This window comes from Ursus maritimus, unplaced genomic scaffold, assembly GCF_017311325.1.
Source record: "Ursus maritimus isolate PB19 unplaced genomic scaffold, ASM1731132v1 scaffold_30, whole genome shotgun sequence".
NCBI classification, from domain to species: Eukaryota; Metazoa; Chordata; class Mammalia; order Carnivora; family Ursidae; genus Ursus; species Ursus maritimus.
Genome location: NW_024425564.1, coordinates 19,036,467 through 19,060,206, shown reverse-complemented (window position 1 = coordinate 19,060,206; position 23,740 = coordinate 19,036,467). Strand labels below are relative to the sequence as shown.

The window sequence follows — 23,740 nt, the reverse complement described above, 5'->3', positions numbered from 1 at the left end:
ACGGGATTTTTCTTTGTCAATATGGTGAATTACCTGGATGTTCAATGTTACATCATCCTTAAATTCCCGGAATAAAACTTACTTGATCATAAGGTGGTGGTTTGTTTTTTTTTACTGTGTCGCTGGATTTGTTCACAAAACATTGCCAAATTTTTGTTGAGGTGTCTATGTTCACGAACTCTGTTGGTTGAAAGTTTACTTATAATATCTTTGGTTTTGGTATCAAGAGGACGGCTGGGAGTTTCCTCCCTCCTCTATTATCTGGGTTTGTGAAAAATTGTTATTATTTCTCCCTAGACATTCGGTAGAATTTACCCAGTGAAGCCATCTGGGACCAGCTTTCTTTGTGAGAAAGTTTCTAACTGAATTCAATATGTTTATTGAATAGATATGAATATTTCAAATGGTTTCTTCTTGAGTAGGTCTAGGTAATTTGTGTATTTCAAAGAATTTATCCATTTCATCCAAGTTGTTGGGATTTATTGGCATAACACTCCCTTTTTATCATTTTAAAGTCTGTAGAATCTATAGCAACTTTTCCATGTTCACTTTTTTTTTTTATGTTCACTCTTGATATCAATAATTTGTGTCTTTTTCTTTTTCCTCCTGGCTAGAGTCTGGTTAGTTCCATCTGCCTAGAGGCTTGCCAGTTTTATTCATCATTTAAAAATTGTTTTTTAGTATTTATTTGAGAGAGAGAAGACAGAAACTTCAGATTTTTGCGGTGAGCGCAGAGCCTGATGCAGGGCTCTATCCCAGGACCCTGAGATCATGACCTGAAACCAAGAGTCGGATGCTTAACTGTGCCACCCAGATGCCCCTTGACATTTTTTAAAAATCTGCTTTTGGTTCCATTTACTTTCTCTATTGCATTTCAGTTTTCTATTTCATTGATTTTTGTTGTTTCCTTCCTTCTGCTTAATTTGATCTTTTTCTATACTGTTTCAGAGTGGTAGCTTAGATCATTAATGTGACACTTTCATCTTTTCTTAGTCAAACATCTAATATAGTAAATGCCCTTCTAAGCACATTCCACAAATTTTGATATGCTGTGTTTTTGTTCTAATTCAGTTTTAAATACTTTCTAATTCACCTTATAATTTTTGGCCCATGAGTTATTAGAAATAGGTTGTTCAATTTCTAAATATATGAGCATTTTTTAGGTATCTTTTGTTGATTTCTAGTTTAATTCTGTTGTGGTCCGAGTAATACTTTGTGTGATTTCAATCCTCTCCAATGCATACAGAGTTGTTTTATGGCCCAGAATATGATCTTGGTCACCATCACAAGTGTGTATGAAAAGAATATTCTGCTGGTTGTCCAGGTACAAATGTCAGTTGTGCAACTCTTGTATCTCTTTCCTGATGTGCTGTCTGCTCATGCTGTGAATTGCTAAGGGACAGGTGTTGAAATCTCTCCACTGTAACTGTGAACTTGCCTGGTTCTCCCTTCAGTCCTGTCTTTGTTGTAGGTATTTTGAACTTCTCTTATGAGGTACACATATATTTAGGATTCTTGTGTCCTCTTGATGAACTGAATTCTTTGACATTTTGAAATGTTCCTCTTTATGTCTGGTAACAGTCATTGTTCTGAAGTCTGATTGTAAAATAGCTTTCTTTCTTTAGTTCAGTGCCTTCGTGTAGCGCTAGCATGGCACATTTTCCCTTCTTATTAACTATTTGTACCCTAACATTTAAAATGGGTTTCTTATAGACAACATACACCTAGGTCTTGCCTTTTTATCCAACCTCTGTCTTTTGAGTGCTTAGAACATTTACATTTAATGTTTAATAAGGTCAGTATGGGTGGGTTTAAATCTACCTTCTTGCTGTTTGTTCTTTCCTTCTCTTTTTCCTCCTATCTTCTTCTTTAGGATTGTTTTTAATGATTCTGTTTCCTCTCTACTATGGCTTATTAGCCATTCCTGTTTTATTTATTTAGTGGCTTCTCTAGGGTTTATTATATATATTCACTTATCATAATCTGTATTCAAATATTACACATGTATAGTGTGAGACCCTTAAAACAATATTACTTCTGATTCCTCCTTCCACACTTGTGCTACTGCAGTCTACAGGGAGCTGTGGCTGATTCAAGTGTGTGTAACCATGTCCAAGATCAGTATTCCCACAATATAGCAACCCGCACACAGAGCCCAGTATATAGGGCGAAGTAAGAAATGGAATAATACACCCCATGTTAACAATGGTATTACTGTTTGGAGGAAAGGCTGACTACATAGTCACCAATTAATCAGAACAGCCACCAACCAGTCTTAGCTCTGGAGCAGGGGACTCCAAGGCCTCCAGCTGTGCTAGATATCAGCCCTTTATTTGCTGGATCATGGTAGTGCCTAGGAGACAGTCAAGAATTTCCACGGCAAAGAGGGGAAGATGGGAGGTGGGGCTTGGGACAGCAGTTATTTACCAAGCAACTTGGAGGTATTTCAGTATTTTTATGCTGGTCAGCCATTCAGGTGCATGCCAGCTGTGTATATGCCCTGGAGGTAGGTAATGAGAAGCACTTCCCTATATACACGTCTCTACGGAGTCTTCAATGATGTATGGCATGTGTGCTAATATTATAGTAGGATAGAATTTTCTGAGGGCATGAGACAGGTATCTAGGTTGGTCCCTAAGCAAAGCCAAACATAGGAGGCAGAGCAGAAAGAAAATATTCACAAGTGTGTTACAAATAATGGCAAGTATTTAGTACTTGCCATCGACCAGACACTATGTGAGGCAAGTCGCCTTCATCATCCCTAAACCTCACCACAACCCTTGAGAGCATGTTGTTATTCTCAATCTACAGATGAGGAATAGGAGGCATGGAAAGATTAATTTGCCCCGGGTCACAGTGAAGAGGCAGAGCTGTATTGTATCCATCTCACTCATCCCAGCATCCTCTTTGATCAAGGCTATTCCTCCCATTATGTGAAGAATTTGTTCCTTACAAGTGCTTCATTTGCATTAAATAGTGTCTGCAATAGCAACTAAAGCCCAGGCTCCCACTTCATCTCTCTGGATTCCTGAAACTCCCCTTAATTAGCTTTCTCATTCTAGAAGAGGAATCATGGCTTGGAGCTGGAGAAACAACATGGGTTACCAAAGTTCCATGATTATGGGAAATTAGCCTCATAAACATAGTACTCAAGCAACCCAACCCCCAATCCCTTAATTGGTGCCACAAGGTATGATCCTCAGAAGGCACAACTCTCCGCAGCCTGAAGTCTTCCTTCACTTGACATTGTCCAGACGCTGTGTAAAGCAACTTTTCTTTTTTCTTTTTTTTTTTTTTAAGATTTATTTAGTTATTTGACAGAGAAAGACACAGAGAGAGCACAAGCAAGGGGAGAGGCAGGGGGAGAGGCAGAGGGAGAGGGAGAGGGAGAAGCAGACTCCCCACTGAGCTGGGAGCCTGATGCAGGGCTGGATCCCAGGACCTGGAGATCATGACCTGAGCAGAAGGCAAGATGCTTAACCATCTGAGCCACCCAGGAGCCTAGCAACTTTTTAAACTGGAAGTGCCTCCTGCCTTTTATTACTAAACCAAAGGACTAAAAGCAAGCTTAGAAGTTTATATTCTATTTTATGGAGGCATCCTTTCTCTTAGGTGACCATACTGGGTTTTTAGATGGGAAACTGACTCAACTTGCTCAGTAAAGATGAATTCAGCTTGCAGCCCCTTGAACCTGATAGATACTACTTTTTTTCTTTCCTGAAAAGGAGCAATAGAAATTACTGGTGGCAATCCAAATGTCTAAAAGCTGTGATGACTTTCCATAACACCAAACTCTCAAATTTGTGACCAGAGTAGGAAATACAACCACAAATGTAATGAAATAAGTGAGGTTTAGTTTAATAATTAATGTACCTGCTGGCTCAATTATAACAACTCAAAAGCAAGCTACATAAAAAGAAATTAGCATCATAAACATACTCAAAAACTACATGTAGATTTTGTTTTTTTATACTCAATGCAACAAAGCTTCACACCAGAACTCTCGGACCTTTATGAACTCACTAAACATAAAAAGAAAGTGTCCTCAAAGACAGATAAAGACCCTACACACACTTTTATAGTGTTAATACTTTTGTGTGACATAGTATATATAGGAGATTAAAAAATATTTTTCAAAGCCAATTTAAAACATTTTATGTAAAATTTACCATTTGACAACTTTCATTAAAAGGCTTGAGATTATCCAACCAGCTTTACTCAAAAGTAAAAAAAAAAAAAAAAAAAGACTTGGAAATCATTGATCTAATTAAATTTGAGTGACAAATTCAGTTTCCTATTGATTGTAATCAGTACCCTGGGCCCTCCACAGCAGCCACCCTGACAACGTGTAAATTAAAGCAATCAAGACCATCTAAATAGTTGAGAAGTTTCTTAAGTTTTCTTAATTTCTTTTTGCTCACAAATACCTCTCTCTTAAACTTCAGCATAAGCACTATTCTCCTATTGCCGATTAAAAAACATACGCACATCCTCTTCAGAGATCTGTGGCTGCCTAGAGGTAGGGTAGAGAAATTGACTGGTAAAAGGGGTATATGAGAATTTTGGGGGGTGATGGAAGTGTTCTCTATCTTGATCAAGGCGATGACTTCTTGCCTGGGGTATAAGTTTGTCAAAATTCAATGAAACGTACACTTCAAATGGGTGCATTTTATTTTATATAAACAGTACCTCAATAAAGATGATTTACATAAAAGAAAATGACATTATATTTTTAATTTTAATTAAAATCTATTTTTAACTAACAAGTGAAAGATGAATGCCTTTTAAAAATTAACGTATTATGGATAAAGCTAAAGATTTCTTTGACCACTCTCTCAATCCTGGTTTTCATTCCTCATCTCTCCCACCTATACCTCCTCCCCCAAATAATTACTCTTTTAAGTTTGGTATGGGTACTTCTGAACCTTTAAAAATATATTTACATACATATAAAGTCACAGAAAATGTACAGTATTATATTGTACATAAATATAACTTGTATATATCTTTCTGCAGTTTACTATTTTCACTTAGCATTATGTTTCTGAGATCTATCCATATAAAGTTTATTTCTTTTAAATCCAATATAGTAATCTATCAGACTATATTGTATTTTATTTAACCAGGCCATTCCCCTTCTCACAGAGATTTAGGTTGTTTTTCCCTATTACATTTCACCAGTGTAGTGTAAGTAGTAGTTACTGAGGTGGCCACAGGGATTACAGGTTGTGTTCCAAGGAGACGTTAACCTTAGCTGTAAGGTTTAATTTTTTAAAATGAAAATGTATTCATGTATTATTTATACAGTTTAAGTACTGACTTTAATTAAAGAATTTTCTGATACATAAATTACCACAAAGGATGAAACAAAATCTGTAATAGGAAGCAATCATCTATTAAAATATAAGTAAAACAAAGTTATAGGACATAATAGTGTAGTCATGGTTTGAAATATAAGCACTTAACTGAAAATTAATGGTCTGAGCACTAAACAAATCATATAAACATTCTCCTACTCAAAGCAATTGTAATTAAAATGTTGTCAACTGGTTATCATGGCATAAGCATAATTAATACATGCACAAATACCTCATTTATATTTTTTGCTTTCTCCTTTTATGACTATGATGTCTTTCCCCATCCCTGAAATGACAGGAGTGAAAAAAACTATTACAAATGATGGACATTTTAATATCAGAACTTTAAAATAGTAATTCACCAGTAATATACTTCAGAACAAGTTAAAACATGCATTCAGAACTAAACAGTATTGGGTTTTTTTTTGTTTTTTTTTTTTAAGATTTTATTTATTTATTTGACAGAGACAGCCAGCGAGAGAGGGAACACAAGCAGGGGGAGTGGGAGAGGAAGAAGCAGGCTCCCTACTGAGAAGGGAGCCTGATATGGGGCTCGATCCCTGGACCCCAGCCAGGATCATGACCTGAGCCAAAAGCAGACACTTAACCGAATTAGCTACCCAGGTGCCCCTATTTAAACTCTAAATATATCCTCTCTAAAGCCAAATTATTTCATTTTACATTTGAGGCTGTCTAATGTATTTAAGTCAATAAAAACCGATCGGAGATGCCAAAAATTACTTAAATGGAAGAAGCATTAACAAACCAGAAAGAAGTAGCACAATAACTGATAATTAATTTGTGTAAAATTATCACAAAATATCATTTATTATATGACTCAAAGGGACTACTAAGCAAATATTTTTATGAGAAGACTAAATCAGAGCTAGCTTAAAACCAATGAACTAAATGAGAGTAAGATGCGTAAAATTATTAAACCAATAAGCATTACTAATTCCTGATCACCAGTGGCCCTGGAGAGGGACAAGATATCATTTGAGAGGCTATTATTAGACAATACTGTGCATATACTACCAAATCAGACATGGACTTGACTTCAAGGAGCTCAGTCTAGTAGGGAGAGTAATAACTTAAGTTCAATAAAAAACACATGGTAGGCAGAGTGCTGACAAAATCAGAAAGATCAGCTTTAGCCTCAATGAGTGAGAAGAGGTTTCATGGAAATGACTAGCTGGGTCTTAAAAGACCAAGCAGGCTTTAAAAAATAAAAATTAGGCAGCAGAACCTGATAGAGAAAGGCATAAATGTGGCACAGCACAGATGAGGATTCAGGCTAGCTAAAGCATAATTCAGGCATTTCATGGGGTAGTGACAAAATACAAGGATGGGTAGCCAAGAGTCCTGATCCCGGAGGTTAAGAGTGAAAACTCACTCTGGCACTAAAGTAGGGATGACTCCATATGGGACAAGTTTACAAGTGGTTAGAACAATTAGGAAAACTATCATTTCCCAGGGGGGCAGCAGTACGGATAGAGCAGTAAGGATAGATCAGTAAAGACAGAGGAGGTGCATGTAAAGGTATCCTCCGGTAGAACTGATAGCAATGAGGAACTAACCAGATGGTAGGAATAAAAAAGGAGCAACCAAAATAACTCCATGATTTCTGGCTTAGGTGAACAGATGATGGTCATCCCATTAACCAGAATATGGAATGCTGGGGAAAGAGGGTCAGTATGAGAAAGAGACAGTTCAGTTAGAGACCTGACTAACATTGAGATCCAGGTAGATGCCCCATAGCAGCTGGACTACTGGAATAGATCACAACTGATTTAAATTTATTATTTTAGTATTAGTTCATATCTTCCCAGCTGTCAGAATTCTATCAGTGATATTAACAAGGGCAAAACTGACTTGATACTAAAGTTTGGACTTCTCTCTGAACCTATAGACCCTTTAACTCAGGAATTAGCAGGAGAAAGAAATGAGAAGAAAAAGGAGGGAGGAAGGAGCAGAAGACAGAGATCTGAGCAAACACCTTGTTAACAGAGTTAACTTCCTACCTAAACATTACTTCCCTATGTCCTGGCTAGGAAACAAGGAGCAAAAGAGGGAAATCCATACCCAATAAGGCATGTAGAGAACTATGCCAACAGAGCTATGGTTACTTGAACTGAAATCAGACAAATGGTAAGAATTCTCATCAATAACTTCCTCTCCTTACTGTAATTTACTCTTACAATCCATTTTTTCAACACCGTCTACAACAGAAGAATCTATTTACTTCTCAAGAGTAAACAATTCAACATCAGATGATGTAGTGTTAGACTTACCTGTCTTTCCTTCTTCTCGAGTCCCAGCTTTTATCCTTATCTTTATTTCTTTTTCGTTTATGTGGACTCCTACTCCAATCCTTCCTATGTCGTGAATACTCGGCATCCAAATGACTTCCACCAGACTGCCGCGAATCTACTGAAGCTGATCGCCTTTCTTCATTCCTGAAACACAGAAACAACAGTTAGTTTTAACCACTAGTTTCCACCAAACACACAGACACACCAGCTTAAAGTTGAATACTCTATATCAAAACAATGAGAGAGTCAATATAATTAGGCATAACCTCATATTCTATATGACTGGGCAAAGAAATGTAGCTCTTATATGTTTTATGTCTTTACTATTTCACTAATATATTTATCTCTTCAAATTGTCGAAGAGCAATGTCAACAGAAAAACTCTAGTATAATAATCTTGAGCAATGACAACATGAAAGAATTAAAGTATTTTAATGAATTATGGTGTGCTATTATTAATGGTCTTGGAAATGCTAAAATTTAGTTAAAAAATTATTATGGAACAGAATAAAAAGAGAATATTTTCACCAGTAAACACCATGACATACTTTTCAGCATCATCCTCTGCTCTTTCCTGCTCTTCTTGCCAATGACTACTGAGTTCTTCCATGTGCACATTTATGACATCCCGAATCACCTCAGGAGAGATAAGCACCCAATTTCAGATAAGAAAGATTTTTCAAAAAATTATATAAAACTAGAAAAATCACTGTTAACAATCTTCCAAATACTTGGATGTCATCCAAATATTTGGATGACAGAATAGACTGTGGGACATGAGCAGTTTAGAGAACATAAAAAAGTCAATGGTCAAACTGCAATATGAATGGTAGATGAAAGTACTATAATTATTGATAAACTTGCTCGGTGATCACTATATTATGATTTCATTAGGAAAACTAACCCTATTCTTAAGAAGTAGTCAGGGGTATGTAACTTACTCTCAAACAGTTTAGAAAAAAAAATAACATACAGCTAGAAATCAAAAGAGAGAAAAATGTACATAAAAAAAAGAGTGCAAATGACAAGCAAATGGGACAAAATATTAACAGATGATCTGGGTAAAGGATATTCAGGAGTTCTTCGTACTATTTTTAGTTTTGCAACTTATTTGTATATTTGAGATTATTTACAAATAAAATTTTTCAAAACTTTTATAATTAAGTCAAGATGACAGACAAAATATGAAACATTCTAGTCACTTCACAGATACTTTCCTAAGAGACTATATAAATCCCTTACCTCTAAGAACCACTTGGAAGTTTTTTCTTTCCTATTTATCCATGCAATCAAGCATAGGGCTGGTCAACTGGGAGGCACAGGTGAAACTAAAATAGAAGCTTACACTTCCCTCATACCTAATTAGGAAAAGTTTTAAGAAGGTACAGGGGATAACTGAATTTAAATTAAAAAAGAAAAAAAAAGAAAAGGGTTCCTGGGTGGTTCAGTTAAACGTCTGCCTTCAGCTCAGGTCATGATCCCAGGGTCTTGGGATCGAGTCCTACATCAGGCTCCCTGCTCAGTGGGGAGTCTGCTTCTCCCTCTACCCTCTCACTCCCCCTGCCCCCACTCTTGATCTCTCAAATAAATAAATAAATAAAAGGTACGGAGACAAGGGGCAATCTCAAAGACACACACTATATAGTTCAGGACTGGCTGAGTTTCTCCCCTCTTTAAAAAGACTTTCAATGGCTCTCAAAGTAAAATGCAACAATGTCCAAAATCCTTGTAGAGCCTTTGAAGCCTTTCATGATGTTATTGCATCACGTAATTGAAGCCAGCCTTATCTCTTATTGGATAGTTCAGAAACCCTAAGCTCTAGCCACCTTGGATTACTGATGGGTCTATGGAAAACTCCTGTACTTGCATATATTTTTAGGAACACTAGCCCTTAGACCTGGAATATCTTTATCCACCATTTCCCCTCCTCTACCATATTCTCTTGTGAAAATCTAAGACATGTGACATGAGTCACACACACATCTAAATTCCCACTCCCAGCTCTAGCGCTTCCAGAGTAGCAACATGACTCCCTGACTAGCAGCAGCTCTACATGAGCTCCACGAGGCCCGAATACTACTGGATAGTTTCCAGGTTCACCACATAGGAAAGAGCCTATGAATAGACATTCCTTCGAATGCTATCTTCTCTATAAAACCTATACCAATTCTATCTTAAAAAGAATCGCTCCTTTCTCCCACATACTTTGATCTCACTTTATTTTGCAATCTGTATTTTGAAAGATGTTTCACTTGATAAACTATACTAAGCCCCTTGCAGGTGGGGTCTGTGTGCCATTTATCTTTACCCACCCAACAGCAGTGCTATGCATAGTAAGTACAGGAGGTGACAAATGTTTTTCTAAAATTTGACAAAGTTTAGGTTCTAGTCCAAAGCAAACAAAAATTATAAGGAGATGAAGGAAGCTAGAAAAAGATAAAATGTTGAAAAAGCCATGACCAGAAATATGGTAAGTCACTGAAAGATTTGTAAACACTGAAGTTTTTACAGATGAAAGGTATTTCGTATCTGCTTCCAAAACTATCAGTGTGGAGGAAGGAGAAAGTAGGAGGTAGTGAGTGAGGATATAAATAAAATGACAAAGCCATATGCTGATAATTGTTGAGGCTGAGTGACAGGGACAAAAGGGTTCACTATTCCATTTACTTTAGTATATGTTTGAATATTTCCATAATAAAAAGTTAACCATAAAACTGTGAAGAACACTAGCAGCAACACTTACACTTGATTACAAGGTAACAAGACTAGAGAAGAAACAACTGATACCACCAAGTATTTGAGGGACTAAAGAATACTTAGGTAGTATGACATGGTCCCAGACCTCTACTGGAAGAGAAAGTCTAGAACATATAGTGTAGAACATATATTGTAAAAAGAATAGCATAAGATTAGTACTAAGCTATGTGGTACAGAGAGCATAAAAGCAATCAACCAGTGAATGGCTGGGTCAACTAGCACCTTATGGAGCCACAGGCCTTAAATTTCTCAAGATTTAAAAGAGCAACAACAAAGAACATTTCAGGTGAGCAAACAACATATTATTTGGACACAAAGATAAGAGTAAATTTGTGTAATCAGATATAGTTTAAGAGACAAGCTTGACTAAAGCAAAAGAAAATATTTGGTAAAATGAGGCTTAGATTATAGACAGTCTTAGAAATCATAGAGAGAAGTAAGAAATAATGTGGTAAGAATTTAGAGATTCAATGAGGAAATTATTTGTAGAGTTTGGGCAAGGTAATTCACGTACCAAAAAATTCATCAACTCTATCCACTAAAAGAAGTCTGAAAATAAGTCCAGATATATATCAAGAGATTAATGTATAAATAATTTATGACAGATATTTCTCAAGCCCAACTATTTAACAGAGTACATAAAAGCACACTAAAATTTCTTTAAGGAAAAGACAAAGGCTATTTGTTGACCAATTTCTGTGTCCACAATGCATTATCTCAATCAATTCTTACAACAACCCTACAAAGTCTACATAAGATGTATAAAACGAAAAAAACTGATATTTAAATGCTCAAATAAGTTGTTTAAGTCAAACAGCCAATGATAAACAGCAGGATCAAAACTCTAACTCAGGTCTAAGGCCAAAATCTATGCTTCTATCATGATGTAATGCTACTTTCTCAAATATAGGTATTTTTTTAGGATATAGCCTCTTTACATAAGATTTTTGTACCCTGAAAAACCTTTGCCTAGGACAGTGGATCTGAAAGGAATGGAGCAAATACAAATCAGGTGTGGCCGCGTTGAAGGTACTTTCTTTCAGATAACCTCTAAGGAACTGTGGACATCCACACAGCGGACTTAGAAAACTAAGGGAAATTTCTGTTCTCAACAAAGCTCTAAAATAATATAAAACTTACCTCAGTATAAGATTTCTTGGTTATGTGAACATTCTTAGCTCTATAGGACTGGCGTCTTCGTTTATAATCTCTCACTTCTGCCAGGATTTCAAGGTAAGATTTTGGACTTTTTCGACTATTATCTAATAAAAGAATAAAATAAAATTATTATATTTTTGGAAGCTTTTAAATTCTTATGAATTAGCAGGGAGAAAGACCACAGTCATCCCATATTTCAACATGTTTCCATGCATCTAAAAACATCCTAAAAATTTTATATTATAGAAATAGGCTGTTTTATATAATTCTTTTTCTCTAGCCATTAGTTGAACCTAAGATTGTTAAGGTACAAAGATCCAGCACAGCTCTAAGTTAACTAACAATCTTACAGAGGAAGGTATGCTTAATGTAAAAGTCAGGGAGCAAAATTCCATGCACTGAGTAAACATCTTAACCTATATGTGAATATGAGATAATGCAAAACCATCCTATTCCAATTCAAAGTGGTCTGACAACTAAATCTTAGTAACACACAAAGAATGAAATGACAATTAAGAAATATAAAACGACATTCATCTCAAACCTTGATTGACTTTGGCAGCCAAGTCCACAAAGAGATCACTGTCATTTTCAATAATTTGTGAATCAGAGCGCTTTTTCTTCGTCTCCTCCATTACAAAATCATAGAGGGCAAGACGATCAGCTTGGGTTAGATCACAAACACACCGTTTGTGATTCAGAGGAACTTCAACAGGTAATGAAGAATAAATCCCTAAAGTAAAAATAAAACCACAAGAATAAACAATACATGAAGCACTGTGGACTTAAAATCTACTCCTTATCTTTAAACATGCGCTGAAATAATGCAATATTAACACAACTGTTTTCATAGTAATCCCTTAATATGCAAAATATCCATCTATGTGATAAACGGTAAACAGTGACTTTATCCTCAATGCTATATCCACAGAAAGGATGTACTGTGGATGTTTGCTATTCTCTCCAAAAAAGACAGATCCCATGAAGGTAGGCAGTAATAACCATGAGATAATTTGCTCATAAGAAAACCTTCCAGGTAACAATTTTTAAAAGGCTACCAATATTATAAAAGTAGATATTAACTTTCTTTCTGTTTATATGCTTTTCCCCATAAAAGCTGGGGCAAAAATGATTTCAATAGGTAATATACATTTCAATAGGTAATATACATTGTAGTCCCTCAGAAAATAAATTACTGAAATACAAAAAACGTGTAAAAAATGTCTTTTTTTATATGAGACATTAAGTGTTTCATATTCAAAATATATCCCACTTGTCAGAGCTAGGGACCAAATCACAATTACTTAAGTAGCAGAAATCCCAACCTTCCTCAGACCAGAGAAAGACAGATTAAACTGAGACTAAATTTTTAATTTTCTGAAGAGGAAGCATATTGGCATAACCAAATTAATTTTAAAAAGTTAACAGCAGCGCCCCCCCAATAGTCACAGAACTTTCTAAAATCTGTTCATTAATGAAAGAAAGTAAATACAATACCTTGATATGATGTATTAAACATTGAAGCAAATTTTTGTTTTGAGATTCAAATTTTCTCAAAGAAATAAAAAAAGTATTGTAACTGTAAATAAAGCAATTGTTTTAAAACAATTCTTTCTAGCCTTCATTATTCACTGATGCAAACAATGAACAGGAGCTACTAATGTTTCCTAGGTTACCCTAAAGTAATAACTCTGGTTCATAGAACAAGGTAAAATCAGTAGCTCTTCCCAGATACTTTTATTTGATAAAGTCTAATCTCAATGACTTCCTAGGTAAAGAAGCAAAAGAAAAATTAAAACAAGAGCAAACTATGAACTAAGCACTACAACATACAAAAAAGAGGTGACTTTACATTCGTCTACAAATTAAGAGGAGTGCTACATTGAATATGAGTTCGTGAACAGCCATGGATAACAATACATGGTCATCTGTATTAGCCGAAGGGTTCTGAATTAGTACAGAAGGGTTTCCTTTCAAGTCAATCAATTTCGTTCTAATTCTGGTAGACACTAGGAAAAGTGTTTTTATGCAGGCAGGTGTTAAAACAGTTAACTTTGTACTGTAAAAATGACTTAGCTTTAATAAGCCTAATTCCCTTGAATATAGGCTATAAAAAGCTGGGAGAAAAATACAAAGATTAGAAAACACTGATATATTATAAACAAGCTCCACATAAACCTTTGCCTGTTACTTTTAGAGAAAGAAATGTAATTTCCTCCTTAAAATATTCTGGAGTTGTCTTACTCATCTTAAATTTCTGTATGGTGAAGATTGATACTTAAATTCCTTGAAATTCAACTAAAATTCCAAAGACTATAATATTGTGACAGTGGTTAAGATAAAGTTTAGAAATTTGAGTGATACTTTTAAAAGGATATCATTTGCAAAAAGGATACTGCATATCTTTAAATAGGGAGTATATTCAGGTTCCTAATTCCTCTTTATACTCACCCCAATTACTGAAAAAGAAAAAGTACAGGAAAAGTTAAACAACAAACTGCATTCAAATCATTCAGAACATAGATATTTCTGACAAAAAAAAAAAAAAGGATAAACACAAATAAGCTTACATTTCCATAAAAAGTTAATTTTCAAACATAAGCTTCTATATGATTTAGAAGTATATCTGAATGTGTTGTGATCATATTAAATTCTGTGATCCTCTATCTACTTTTTTTTGTAGTAGCTTTTTTAAAATTGTGGTAAAATATACATTACATAAAATGTACCATTTAACCATTTTTAAGTGTACAGCTCAGTGGCATTAAGCACATTACACTGTTTTGCAACCATCACCTCTATCCATCTCCAGAACTTTTTCATCACCCAAATGCAAACTCTAATCTAGCTTTTTAGTAACTCTAATTCTTTCTTTTTAGTCACCTTTGCCATGACAGAGCATGTTAAACATATGACATATATTATTAAATACTCATAAAAAGTACTGGTTCAAAGCTACAAATTCAGAATTTTACGGAGAATCATACAGAGTCAATTTCCAAACATCACAGAAAAAGAAATTAAGGCCCATAGAGGTAAAATGACTTGCCCAAGTCTCACAAGTGGTAGGAACAGATTAGGCCTAGAAACCATTCTACTTGGGTCTCTTGAGGGTTCTTTAGTGTAATACACTGATCTTCAAATCATGGCCATGATTCAAATATACGTCATGAAACTGAAGTACAGCAAATAATACTGAAGGAAAAAGATAAACCACTAAATATAAAATGACTGTTTATGATTAAAATTAGCATCTTGGTAATAAAATTAACCAAGGTAATTATATCTGAAAATAAGTAAGTAGATTTAATGGTTGTTTCAAGCTTTCACAAAGGTTAATGAATTGAGAATTCTGTACACTGTGTAGAGACCTGGTATGAGTGACGAAATGGAAGCATAAATATAACTCATCAAACTTAAAATTTAGTACATGACAAACAAAATATTAATTAAATGGGAAACTGTAAAATTGCTCGTTAGTCATTCTTCCTTCAGAGTAAATAAATCAGTTAGATATTAAAAGAGATTCTTGTTCTGGGCTGTAAGATTTTAAAATGTCTAAGACATAAGTGGGCCACAAAAATAAGGTCTACTGAGAAACCGTAGAACTCTATACAAGATGAAAAAAAGTTTTAAAAAGAGGGTCACAGATCATATAACAAATTCTTAAGTTAAATCTTAAGAGAGCGCCAAAACAAAATAAAAGTTCCTCTTAACTTTCTACTGAAGGAACTATTTATTCAAAGTAATTCTTTGCTTTTGTAAAGAACTAAATGCAAGATCCAAATCTACCTTATTACTTAGTCATATAAATAAAAAAACTTGAGAACATTCTCTAAATTACTCACATATATAAAATTCTCACCCATCTCATTATCTTAATATCACTTTCTATATATTAATGTGCTTAGAAATTAAATTGCTTAGACATAAGCAGTCAATTATTAGAGCTCAGGCTAGTTTAGCATTCATTATCTCCGTTACCCTAAACAACACTACAAGACAGTTTTATACTACACGCAAGGAAACAAAACCTCAGAAAAACTGTCCTTTGTACCAGGCCAAGCAACTAGTTTCTTTCTTTAAAGTAGGCTTACACAAACCATAATAAATAAAGAGCAGTACTAATAATAGCAAGCAGTTAGTAGGTACAGATTTGAAGTTTGTGGTATTATTCTACTTAATTATAACAGACATAATAAATAATGAATATATTTAAGCAGTGATTCCTAGTCCATAAATTTCACTTAAATGTAGTTCCTATCAGAAAACAGAATAACTCAGTTCAGAGTATGTACCGAATCCAACACTTGGTTCTCAATCCAGTGCAGCTATTACCAAGTCTTGCTATTATCTAGCAAAGCAGTGTTAATCCGTTTCTGTGTGCCTCTATTTCTTCACCTAATATGGAGGGGAAAATAGTTGCCCAGCCTATGTAAGTACATTATGAAAGAGAAATGAATACATAAAAGAGCTATGAAGAAAGAATCTCTTTTAAAAATCCCAAGTATTGATAGCCTTCAGAACAAACACACCAGAAACCTTATCGTTACTCTCAGACAGTGTGTGTTTCCTCAACGAAGACGCTGGATTAGATGATCTGCCAGTTCTTTTTCAACTCCAAAATAAATTCAGTGAATCTAACTAGTTACATCAAAAAAGGCCTCTAACTATTAACCCCTACAAAAAAACAATAGCAAAAATCTTCTACTTTATTGGCTCATTAGCTAAACAGGAGTAGGGAGTAGAATCAACAACAGGAGCCAAAAAAAAGGCTTGACTGATCGTAGTTCAGTAATCTCTTTGAGCCAAATGTCTCCCTCAAAGGGAAAACAAAACAAAAAACTTGGAATTTAGCAAAAAGTACATAAAAATGGGAGTTTTAAAACAGGAAATACAAGAAATGTTCTGTCTATGGTATGGAACCACTGTAATGTACACTAAGGTAAGAGAGTTCTCTCCTGAAGCCACAGTGCAACTTAGGAAAAAATCAAGTCCAGATACTGGCTTAGAACAATGGGTAAAGACTGAACTTCAACAAGGGAGAAACAAATCCTAACTATGGACTAATGAATAGAATTCACCCAGAAAGAATAATGAGGGGGAAGAAAAGGTAAAGATGTCCAGGGAAAGCTACCTTCAGAAGGTTCAAAGACAACTCAGAAATCCTTCTAAGACGAGCAAGTCATGCTCTGGCTACATGTTATCCCTAGGTTCAGAAATCTATTAACTCTGTTTACTCATTAACATATATGCTTCCAGTGGATTTTCTTTTCACTTCCTAAAAGCTCATACTTAAAAATTCTAACCTGTTTTCTGCTGAAGTAAGTCCCAGGCAGAAACTCTTAACCCAGCTTCAAAGCTAGGTATGAAGGGATCCACAAACTTTCTGACACTCTTTGTAAAACTTTGTGTTTGGGCTTTATTTGAAGGGGCAGCTGTGGAGACGGCTCTCCTTTAGCATAAGTCCTTCCTTTTACAGTGCATTTCAACATTCTTAAATTTAACAATAGACTAATTCTCAAGAGAGAGAGGAAATCTCAGAGTAAGACAGTCTCAATGGGACTCAGTTACCGAATAATCATAATAAAAATTATCTACAAAGTAATTTCACCTATCAGGTGATTCCAAAGCATGAACCCCTAGCTAAGACAGTAGCTAAGATTGCTCAAATACTCTGCTGTATTTGAGCAGAAAATATCTACTAAATGAGGCTGGCACCAAACATACTGGTCTAATGTTAAAGTTAAAATGTAACTTTCTCATGTAACTATTTCCACAAGATTTTTCTTAAAAATTAGTAACATTTGCTAATGGAACAAAAATAGTTCAGATCATTAATTAGCTCAAACTATGATGCCACTTACTTTGATTATAACAATCACCATCTTTTCCAACAGCAGTTCTAGCTTGTTTAATTATCTGGAATTGTGAGTCCTTATCTGTCAAAAAAGCACCCATAAACACAATATGAATCATCAGTGTTCACAATTAAATTATTAACTTATTTCCAATTCAAGCTCTTTGGGCACATTGAGAAACCTTCCAGAATCTTAAAAGTGAAAAAATCTACATTGCTTCCTAGGGAATCTGAATGCAGAATGCTTTCAGATCTAGCTAGAACCCAGTAAGTAACTAGATTTCAGGCAGTTTACAAAACGTTATCACCAGGCATGATGCAGTAGCTGCTGCAAATTTTAACAGCCAATAACAGCTATCATTTTTTTTTAATCCAGCTAAGTGTCAGGCACTATTCTAAGCGTTTTACATATACTACATCATTTAATCCTCACAAAGGTGCTATTATCATCATCCCCCGTTTTATGAAGAAATTTAGGCAACAGAAAGGTGTAATTACTTGCTGAAAGTCACAAGCCTATTAATGACAAAACCAGGAGTTGAATCAGGGCATTCTGATTACAGAGCCTGGAATTTTAACATCCACATATGCCGTGAACACTTGGAACACACTTCCATCATCAGTCTGCAAACTGTGTTGTGTGGTCAGATTTTTGTTATATCCAAGAAAGAAGGTATCCGTCTTACTGTACAAACCTTTTCAGGGTTTTTCACTGCCTATTAATATAAGCCTGGTCTCTACATTCCAGATTAAGCAAACTAGTTTCACTGTACATTAATTAACCCTATATTCTCTTAAGGTACGAAACGTCCTTCTTAATCACAAGCACACTTATAAAGTCCATTCTTTTGATAATTCAAAAATGAAATATCAATGCCTATACTAAGATATTTTAAAATTATAATCTGTTAAATTAATACTTACTCAAAGTAATTGAAGGTACCTTCACATTCTCATAGAAAAAATCAGAATTATACATTTGATCCTAAACAGTAAAAACAAAAAACAAAAATTAGTATTCGTGAGTGACCAATAATTGACTACTTTAAGATCTGACACCAACCAACAAGAGATTACTATCGTTTAAATATTTCTTACAAAAATTTGTGAAATTAGGCAAATACCATTCTACCCCACAAATGACTAGTATTTTATGGCAGAAAACTTGACACTATACCTTCCAAATATTCTGAATTTATTCACACATGAAGTACATGACATATACATAATAAACATATGGTACCTCTTCTTCTTTGGTATAGCCCAGTTTTCTCAATCTACAAGACACCATGTGCTTTGCTAAAGATGATTTAGGCATGTGATGATTGGAATCATAGGGGCATATCACAATTTCATCCTATAAAAAAAGAAAGAGAAGCAAAGAAAAAAGAATTTTTTTTAAAGATTTGAGAGAGAGAGAGAGAGAGCGCACGTGGGGAAGAGGGGGAGAATCTCAAGCGAACTCCTTGATGAGCCCTGAACCCAGGTGGGGCTGGCTCCTACCACCCATGAGATCCTGACCTAAAGCAAAACCAAGAGTCGGACACTTAACCAACTGAGCCACCCAGGTGCCCCAAAGGAACGTAATATTCAAATGATTATACCATTAAATGATTACTACTTGATTAAGTAGTACTATCCACTTATCTCCTCTTCTGGAGGCCTCTTTCCCAACCCCCTGTATGATGTATGTTCATATTTAAAAACAAAACAAAAAACTTCCCTCAATCTCTCTCTCCTTTATAGCCCTCTCTCCACCTCTTCAAAGCCCAACCCTTTAAAAGATTTGTTTACAAACTACCAGTCAGTAGATCACTAAATCTTCTTGCTAAAGAAGATGTGTCAAAGCCCATGTCAGCCTCTTTAAAATATTTGACCTCTTAGAAGGTCACAATACAATTGCCCATTTCTGTCATCCAGATACAGTCTTCATGTTCTACCTCTCTAGTTCTTCTACTTGGTCTTCTCTAAAGATGCCTTCCTTGTTCTATCTGTACGCCTTTAAATGTTGATGTTGCACATAAGTCAAACCAGTGACATTTTGCCATTTGATACACACTTACTGGAAAATCTCATGGCTTCAATTTTCACTATAGAGTAATGGCTCCCAAAATCTAGATCTGTAGACCTTGTTTCTCTTTTGAATACCTTATACTAAAAACACTAACAATTCAATATAACAAAAACAAATTCATTATATTCATGGTCTCCTGACCCCAAACCTGTTCCTCTTCTGTCTCCCAGTTTCAGTAAAAGGTCCCATTTCCTAATGCAGAAAACCACCTCTTCTCCCTCATTATTGACATCTAATCAATTACCCGGTCCTTTTTACTCCTAAGTAACTCTGAAATCCCTGCACATAATCGATCCTCACTGTTACTTCCCCACTTCAGGACATCAGCTTCGTTCTCCTGGATTACAACAGCCATTGCCTAACTGCTCTGCTTCTAGACCTGTTGTCCCTCCCATACTCCACACTGTGGCTACTATGAAACCCAGGTCTGCCACTTACAGACTATGCGAACTTGGTCAAGGTATTTTACCTTTCTTTGCCTCAGTTTCCTCAACTATTAAATGGGTATAGTAGGACTTTTGTCACAGAGCTATTATGAAGATTAAATAAATTATACAGGAGTTTATACACATAAAGCAATTCAAACAGGGCCTGGTACACAGCAAGTGTTCAAATATAAGAAATTATTAGTTTATTAAAAGGCAATATGATGATATAGTCTGGCTTAAAATACTTCCATGCTTCCCCATTTCCCTCAATTAAACAACAACAACAACAAAATCCAGATTCTTTAATACGGCTGACACAAGGACCTTTAAGATCTGGATCCTTCCCACCATCATTCCCCTTCTTCTCTACAGCCTATGCTTAGCTATCCTTAACCACCTTAGGTTTCCTGATCTGGTTACACCCTTTTCTCCTGACTTCCCCTACCACTGATGCTTCCTCTGTGCTTCACCTAGCTAATTCAGCACACTTTTATCAGCTTAGAATTGACTTTATCCAGGAAACCTCTACTGTCCTACCACAGCCTATAATAAACAGCTATTCCAACCCACCCTTCATAGACTTTATCACACGATAATGTAGGCTGGTTTCTCTGGATTTCCCCTCACTATGACAAGATGGTAAGATCTATGACAGAACCTGTAACTGTTGTTCACTGAACTTCAGTATTAAAACACTCTAGCAAAAAAGTGAGGCTTCATTAACTATGTGGACTGCACCTATTCCAGGAATGATGGATGTCAACTACTGGGATTTTTAAACTAGTCACTCTCTTGAATATCAGATGTTGATTCTGTAACATTTAGATGTACACTCACAGCTCTTTGTCATAATTTTGGAATTTTACAAAGAAGCTTTAGAGAGGCAGCATAGCAATTAAACACAAATTCTCAGGAGCCAGAATGCCTGGGTTCAAAATCCCAAATGCCATTTACTAGCAGTGTATCCTTGGACAAATTACCACCTCTCTGGGTTTGTTTTCTCATCTATAAAATGCTGCTAACAGTACTCATAGAGTAATTACAAGTATTAAACGAGGTAACTAAGGTACAGTAAGTGGCATAAGCAAAGTGCTATTTAAGTGCTAATACAAGAAATTTCAGGTTACTACTGAGTAAACAGTGTTAAGGAAGGCCATGGTAGGCCCCACTCAATGAAATTCACAGTTTCAAACACCCCTCTAAACAAATTTTAAAATTTCCACGACGCCTTCAATACAAATAAATGTGAATAAATGTGAATTGTTTGCGTATAAGTCAAATATGCCTTAGGTGTCTTTGGGGAATCCATCATGTAATTTAAACCTGGGAGAAATTATCACAGCGTGATGAACCCCGAAAGAGCATTAGAGATTATGAATTATCCCACACTGAAGCGCTTCTCTTCCTCCCATCCCAAAAAAACAAACAAAAAATCAGGATTGTTCACTCTAATACACCTACCTACATTTTTTAAAGCAATTCTAATGTTCAAAAGAGTTGCTAGTCAGCATCTCTTAGTGATACCCTCTAATAATCCTAGAATCGATGCTGTCCCAGTAGAATTTTAAGGCAGAGAAAGGTGAACTGAACTCCCAAGCTCTCTTGACGCCGGATCTGGCGCAATTGCGGTATCCATGTGACAGATGACAAAGCAAACGGCCAACACCTCTGCTAGCAGCACTCTGAGGCCGATTCACCTACTCTCGAGTTAAAGCCCAGACCTGCCACCCCTCCTCACCCACCGCATTTTCACCTTTTCCTCGAGCCGAAGTTCCACGGAAGGAGTGCCTGTGGCCCACCCGAGGCCCGCCGGCGTCCAGGGCGCTCCAGGCCCGGTCCCGGGAGCCCAGCACGCTCCGCAGACTGGCGGCAGCTCCCACGCGGATTCCTCCCCCGCCACAGAAGACCGCAGGCTGAGGGCCCCCAAAAGGACCCGCGCACAAGCCCCCCTCACCTCTGCCGCCTCCTCCCCGGGGTCCAGCCGATCCAGGCTCCAGCCCAGGGACGCCGTCACCTCCTCCAGCGTCCGGCAGCAGCTCTCCACAAACTCGTTAAGCTCCTGCTGCAGCCGCCGCCGTTCCTCCACCGGGGGCGGCTCGCCCTCCATGGCCGCACCCGACCCGCCAGAAGGAAGCCGCGGAACTGCCGGCGCCGCGCGCGGGCCTCTGGGAACTGTGGGCGGGACCAGGCCGCCACGTGACTGGAACCGCCTATAGGGAAAGGCCCGGGAAGCTGTCCTTATGAAAGGTGTTCCCTGGTGTCTTCCAGGCGGCGCTACTGGTGCCACTGCTCCTGGATGCGTTTTCGCCTGGGCTTCCCTGAACTGCTTTCCCTCCCGCCCCCCCCCCAACTTTTCAAAAGATGGTTTATATCACCTTTCCTCAGCTGCCGCTAAGATGCATGGTCTTTCCGATGAAGCTAGGCCACTTTGGGATGAGGTCTTCGCTTCAAACGGCGACTAGCACAGGCTTCCGGCAGGGCACTTGCCTCCACCTCGGAGCTCCCCGGCATCCTCACCGCTCTCATGCTGCACGACGATGAGGTGGTGGTCACGGAGGATAAGATCAGTGCTCTCATGAAATGTTGAACCTTTCTGGCCAAGCCTCTTTGGAAAGGCCCTGGCCAGTGTGAGCTTTGGGAGTCTCATCTCAACGTAGGGGGTGGTGGACCTGCCCCAGCGGCTCCCGCTGCACCAGCCAAGGTGCTGCCCCGTCCACCACTGCTGCCCCTGCTGAGAAGAAAGTGGAAGCAAAGAAGAATCCGAGGAGTCTGATGATGACATGGCTTCGGTCTTTCTGACTAAAACGTCTTTAAACATGTTCAGTAAAAAGCTGAACTTAAAAAAAAAAATAGTTCATATCTACAGAAAAGCTTAAAGAGAGTAGTACAACAAGCATTTGCATAGCCATCCACCAGCTCATTGTTAATATTTGCCCACGTTTGCTTTCTCTTGCTCTACACACACACACACACACACACACACACACAGAGCCCCACATATTTATTTTTGCAGAATTATTTGAAAGTCAGTTGCAGCTGCTTCAACCGCCAAATATGTCTGTATGCATCTCCTAAGAATAAGGACATTGTCCTACATAACCACCATACATGGTCAAATCTAAGAGAATTAATAATTTCATAATATCAACCAACGTTCAGTTTATATTCAAATTTCCCTTATTGTCCCCCAAATTCCTCTCATATCTATTTCTTTCGTTTTTTCAATCCATGAGCTGTAATTAGCTATTGTCTCTTTTAACCTAGAACATCTCCCCAGCCTCCTTTTCAAATTAAGTCACTGAATTTTGTCAGGAGCTGCAGTCAATTGTCTTGTAGAATGTTCCTCTTTCTAGATTTATCAGATTTTCCCCCCTTATGATTAAGTTTTGCTCAAGCATGTTTGCAAGGAGATGTGTGTGACTATTACATCTTATACAGAACACATATCTTAAATTCTCCTTCTATTAGTAATGCTAAATTTGATCATTTGGTAAAGGTAGATGGTTATATCACTCCTTTGTAAGACATTTCCCTCTGTGGGATGATACTTCGAGGCCAAATGAATGTCCTGTTCCTCAAAAAACTCACACAATCCTTCCACAAATCTGTCATCATGTAGGAGTTACAAATGATGATTCTCTAATACTGTCATGGCTTCTATATTTGTTAATTGGCATTTGTACCATACCTTCATTTTGTTGTTCACTATGGAATCAAGGGATTTTAAAAATTATTATTGATATAAGGTTTTTAAATGAACTATTACAGGGTCCCTGGGTGACTCAGTCGGTTAA

At 36.8% G+C, this 23,740-nt stretch overlaps 1 protein-coding gene and 1 pseudogene across 1 annotated transcript; one reads left to right on the top strand and one right to left on the bottom strand.

Moving 5' to 3' along the window:
- Positions 1-3,837: 3,837 nt before the first annotated feature.
- On the bottom strand, positions 3,838-22,102 carry SNRNP48 (small nuclear ribonucleoprotein U11/U12 subunit 48). Its single transcript, XM_040645032.1, has 9 exons — positions 21,901-22,102; positions 18,688-18,801; positions 18,369-18,429; positions 17,452-17,526; positions 12,129-12,317; positions 11,567-11,688; positions 8,218-8,306; positions 7,649-7,813; positions 3,838-5,643 (listed from the first exon to the last, which is right to left on the bottom strand). Exons 1-9 carry the CDS (start codon positions 22,051-22,053, stop codon positions 5,595-5,597), a joined length of 1,017 nt encoding a protein of 338 aa, XP_040500966.1. The 5' UTR covers positions 22,054-22,102; the 3' UTR covers positions 3,838-5,594.
- On the top strand, positions 22,052-22,875 carry LOC121106091 (annotated as a pseudogene).
- The last annotated feature ends 865 nt before the right edge of the window (positions 22,876-23,740 follow it).

What these genes read in the sequence shown, in the direction of transcription:
- SNRNP48 (XM_040645032.1), bottom strand. Translation starts at nt 22,053, where the DNA reads ATGGAGGGCGAGCCGCCCCCGGTGGAGGAACGGCGGCGGCTGCAGCAG. An exon ending in GCTATACCAAAGAAGAAGAG is followed by an intron (nt 18,430 to 18,687) that starts GTACCATATGTT and finishes TTTACTGTTTAG; the next exon opens with GATCAAATGTATAATTCTGA. An exon ending in GCAGAGGATGATGCTGAAAA is followed by an intron (nt 7,814 to 8,217) that starts GTATGTCATGGT and finishes TCTGTGTTTCAG; the next exon opens with GAATGAAGAAAGGCGATCAG.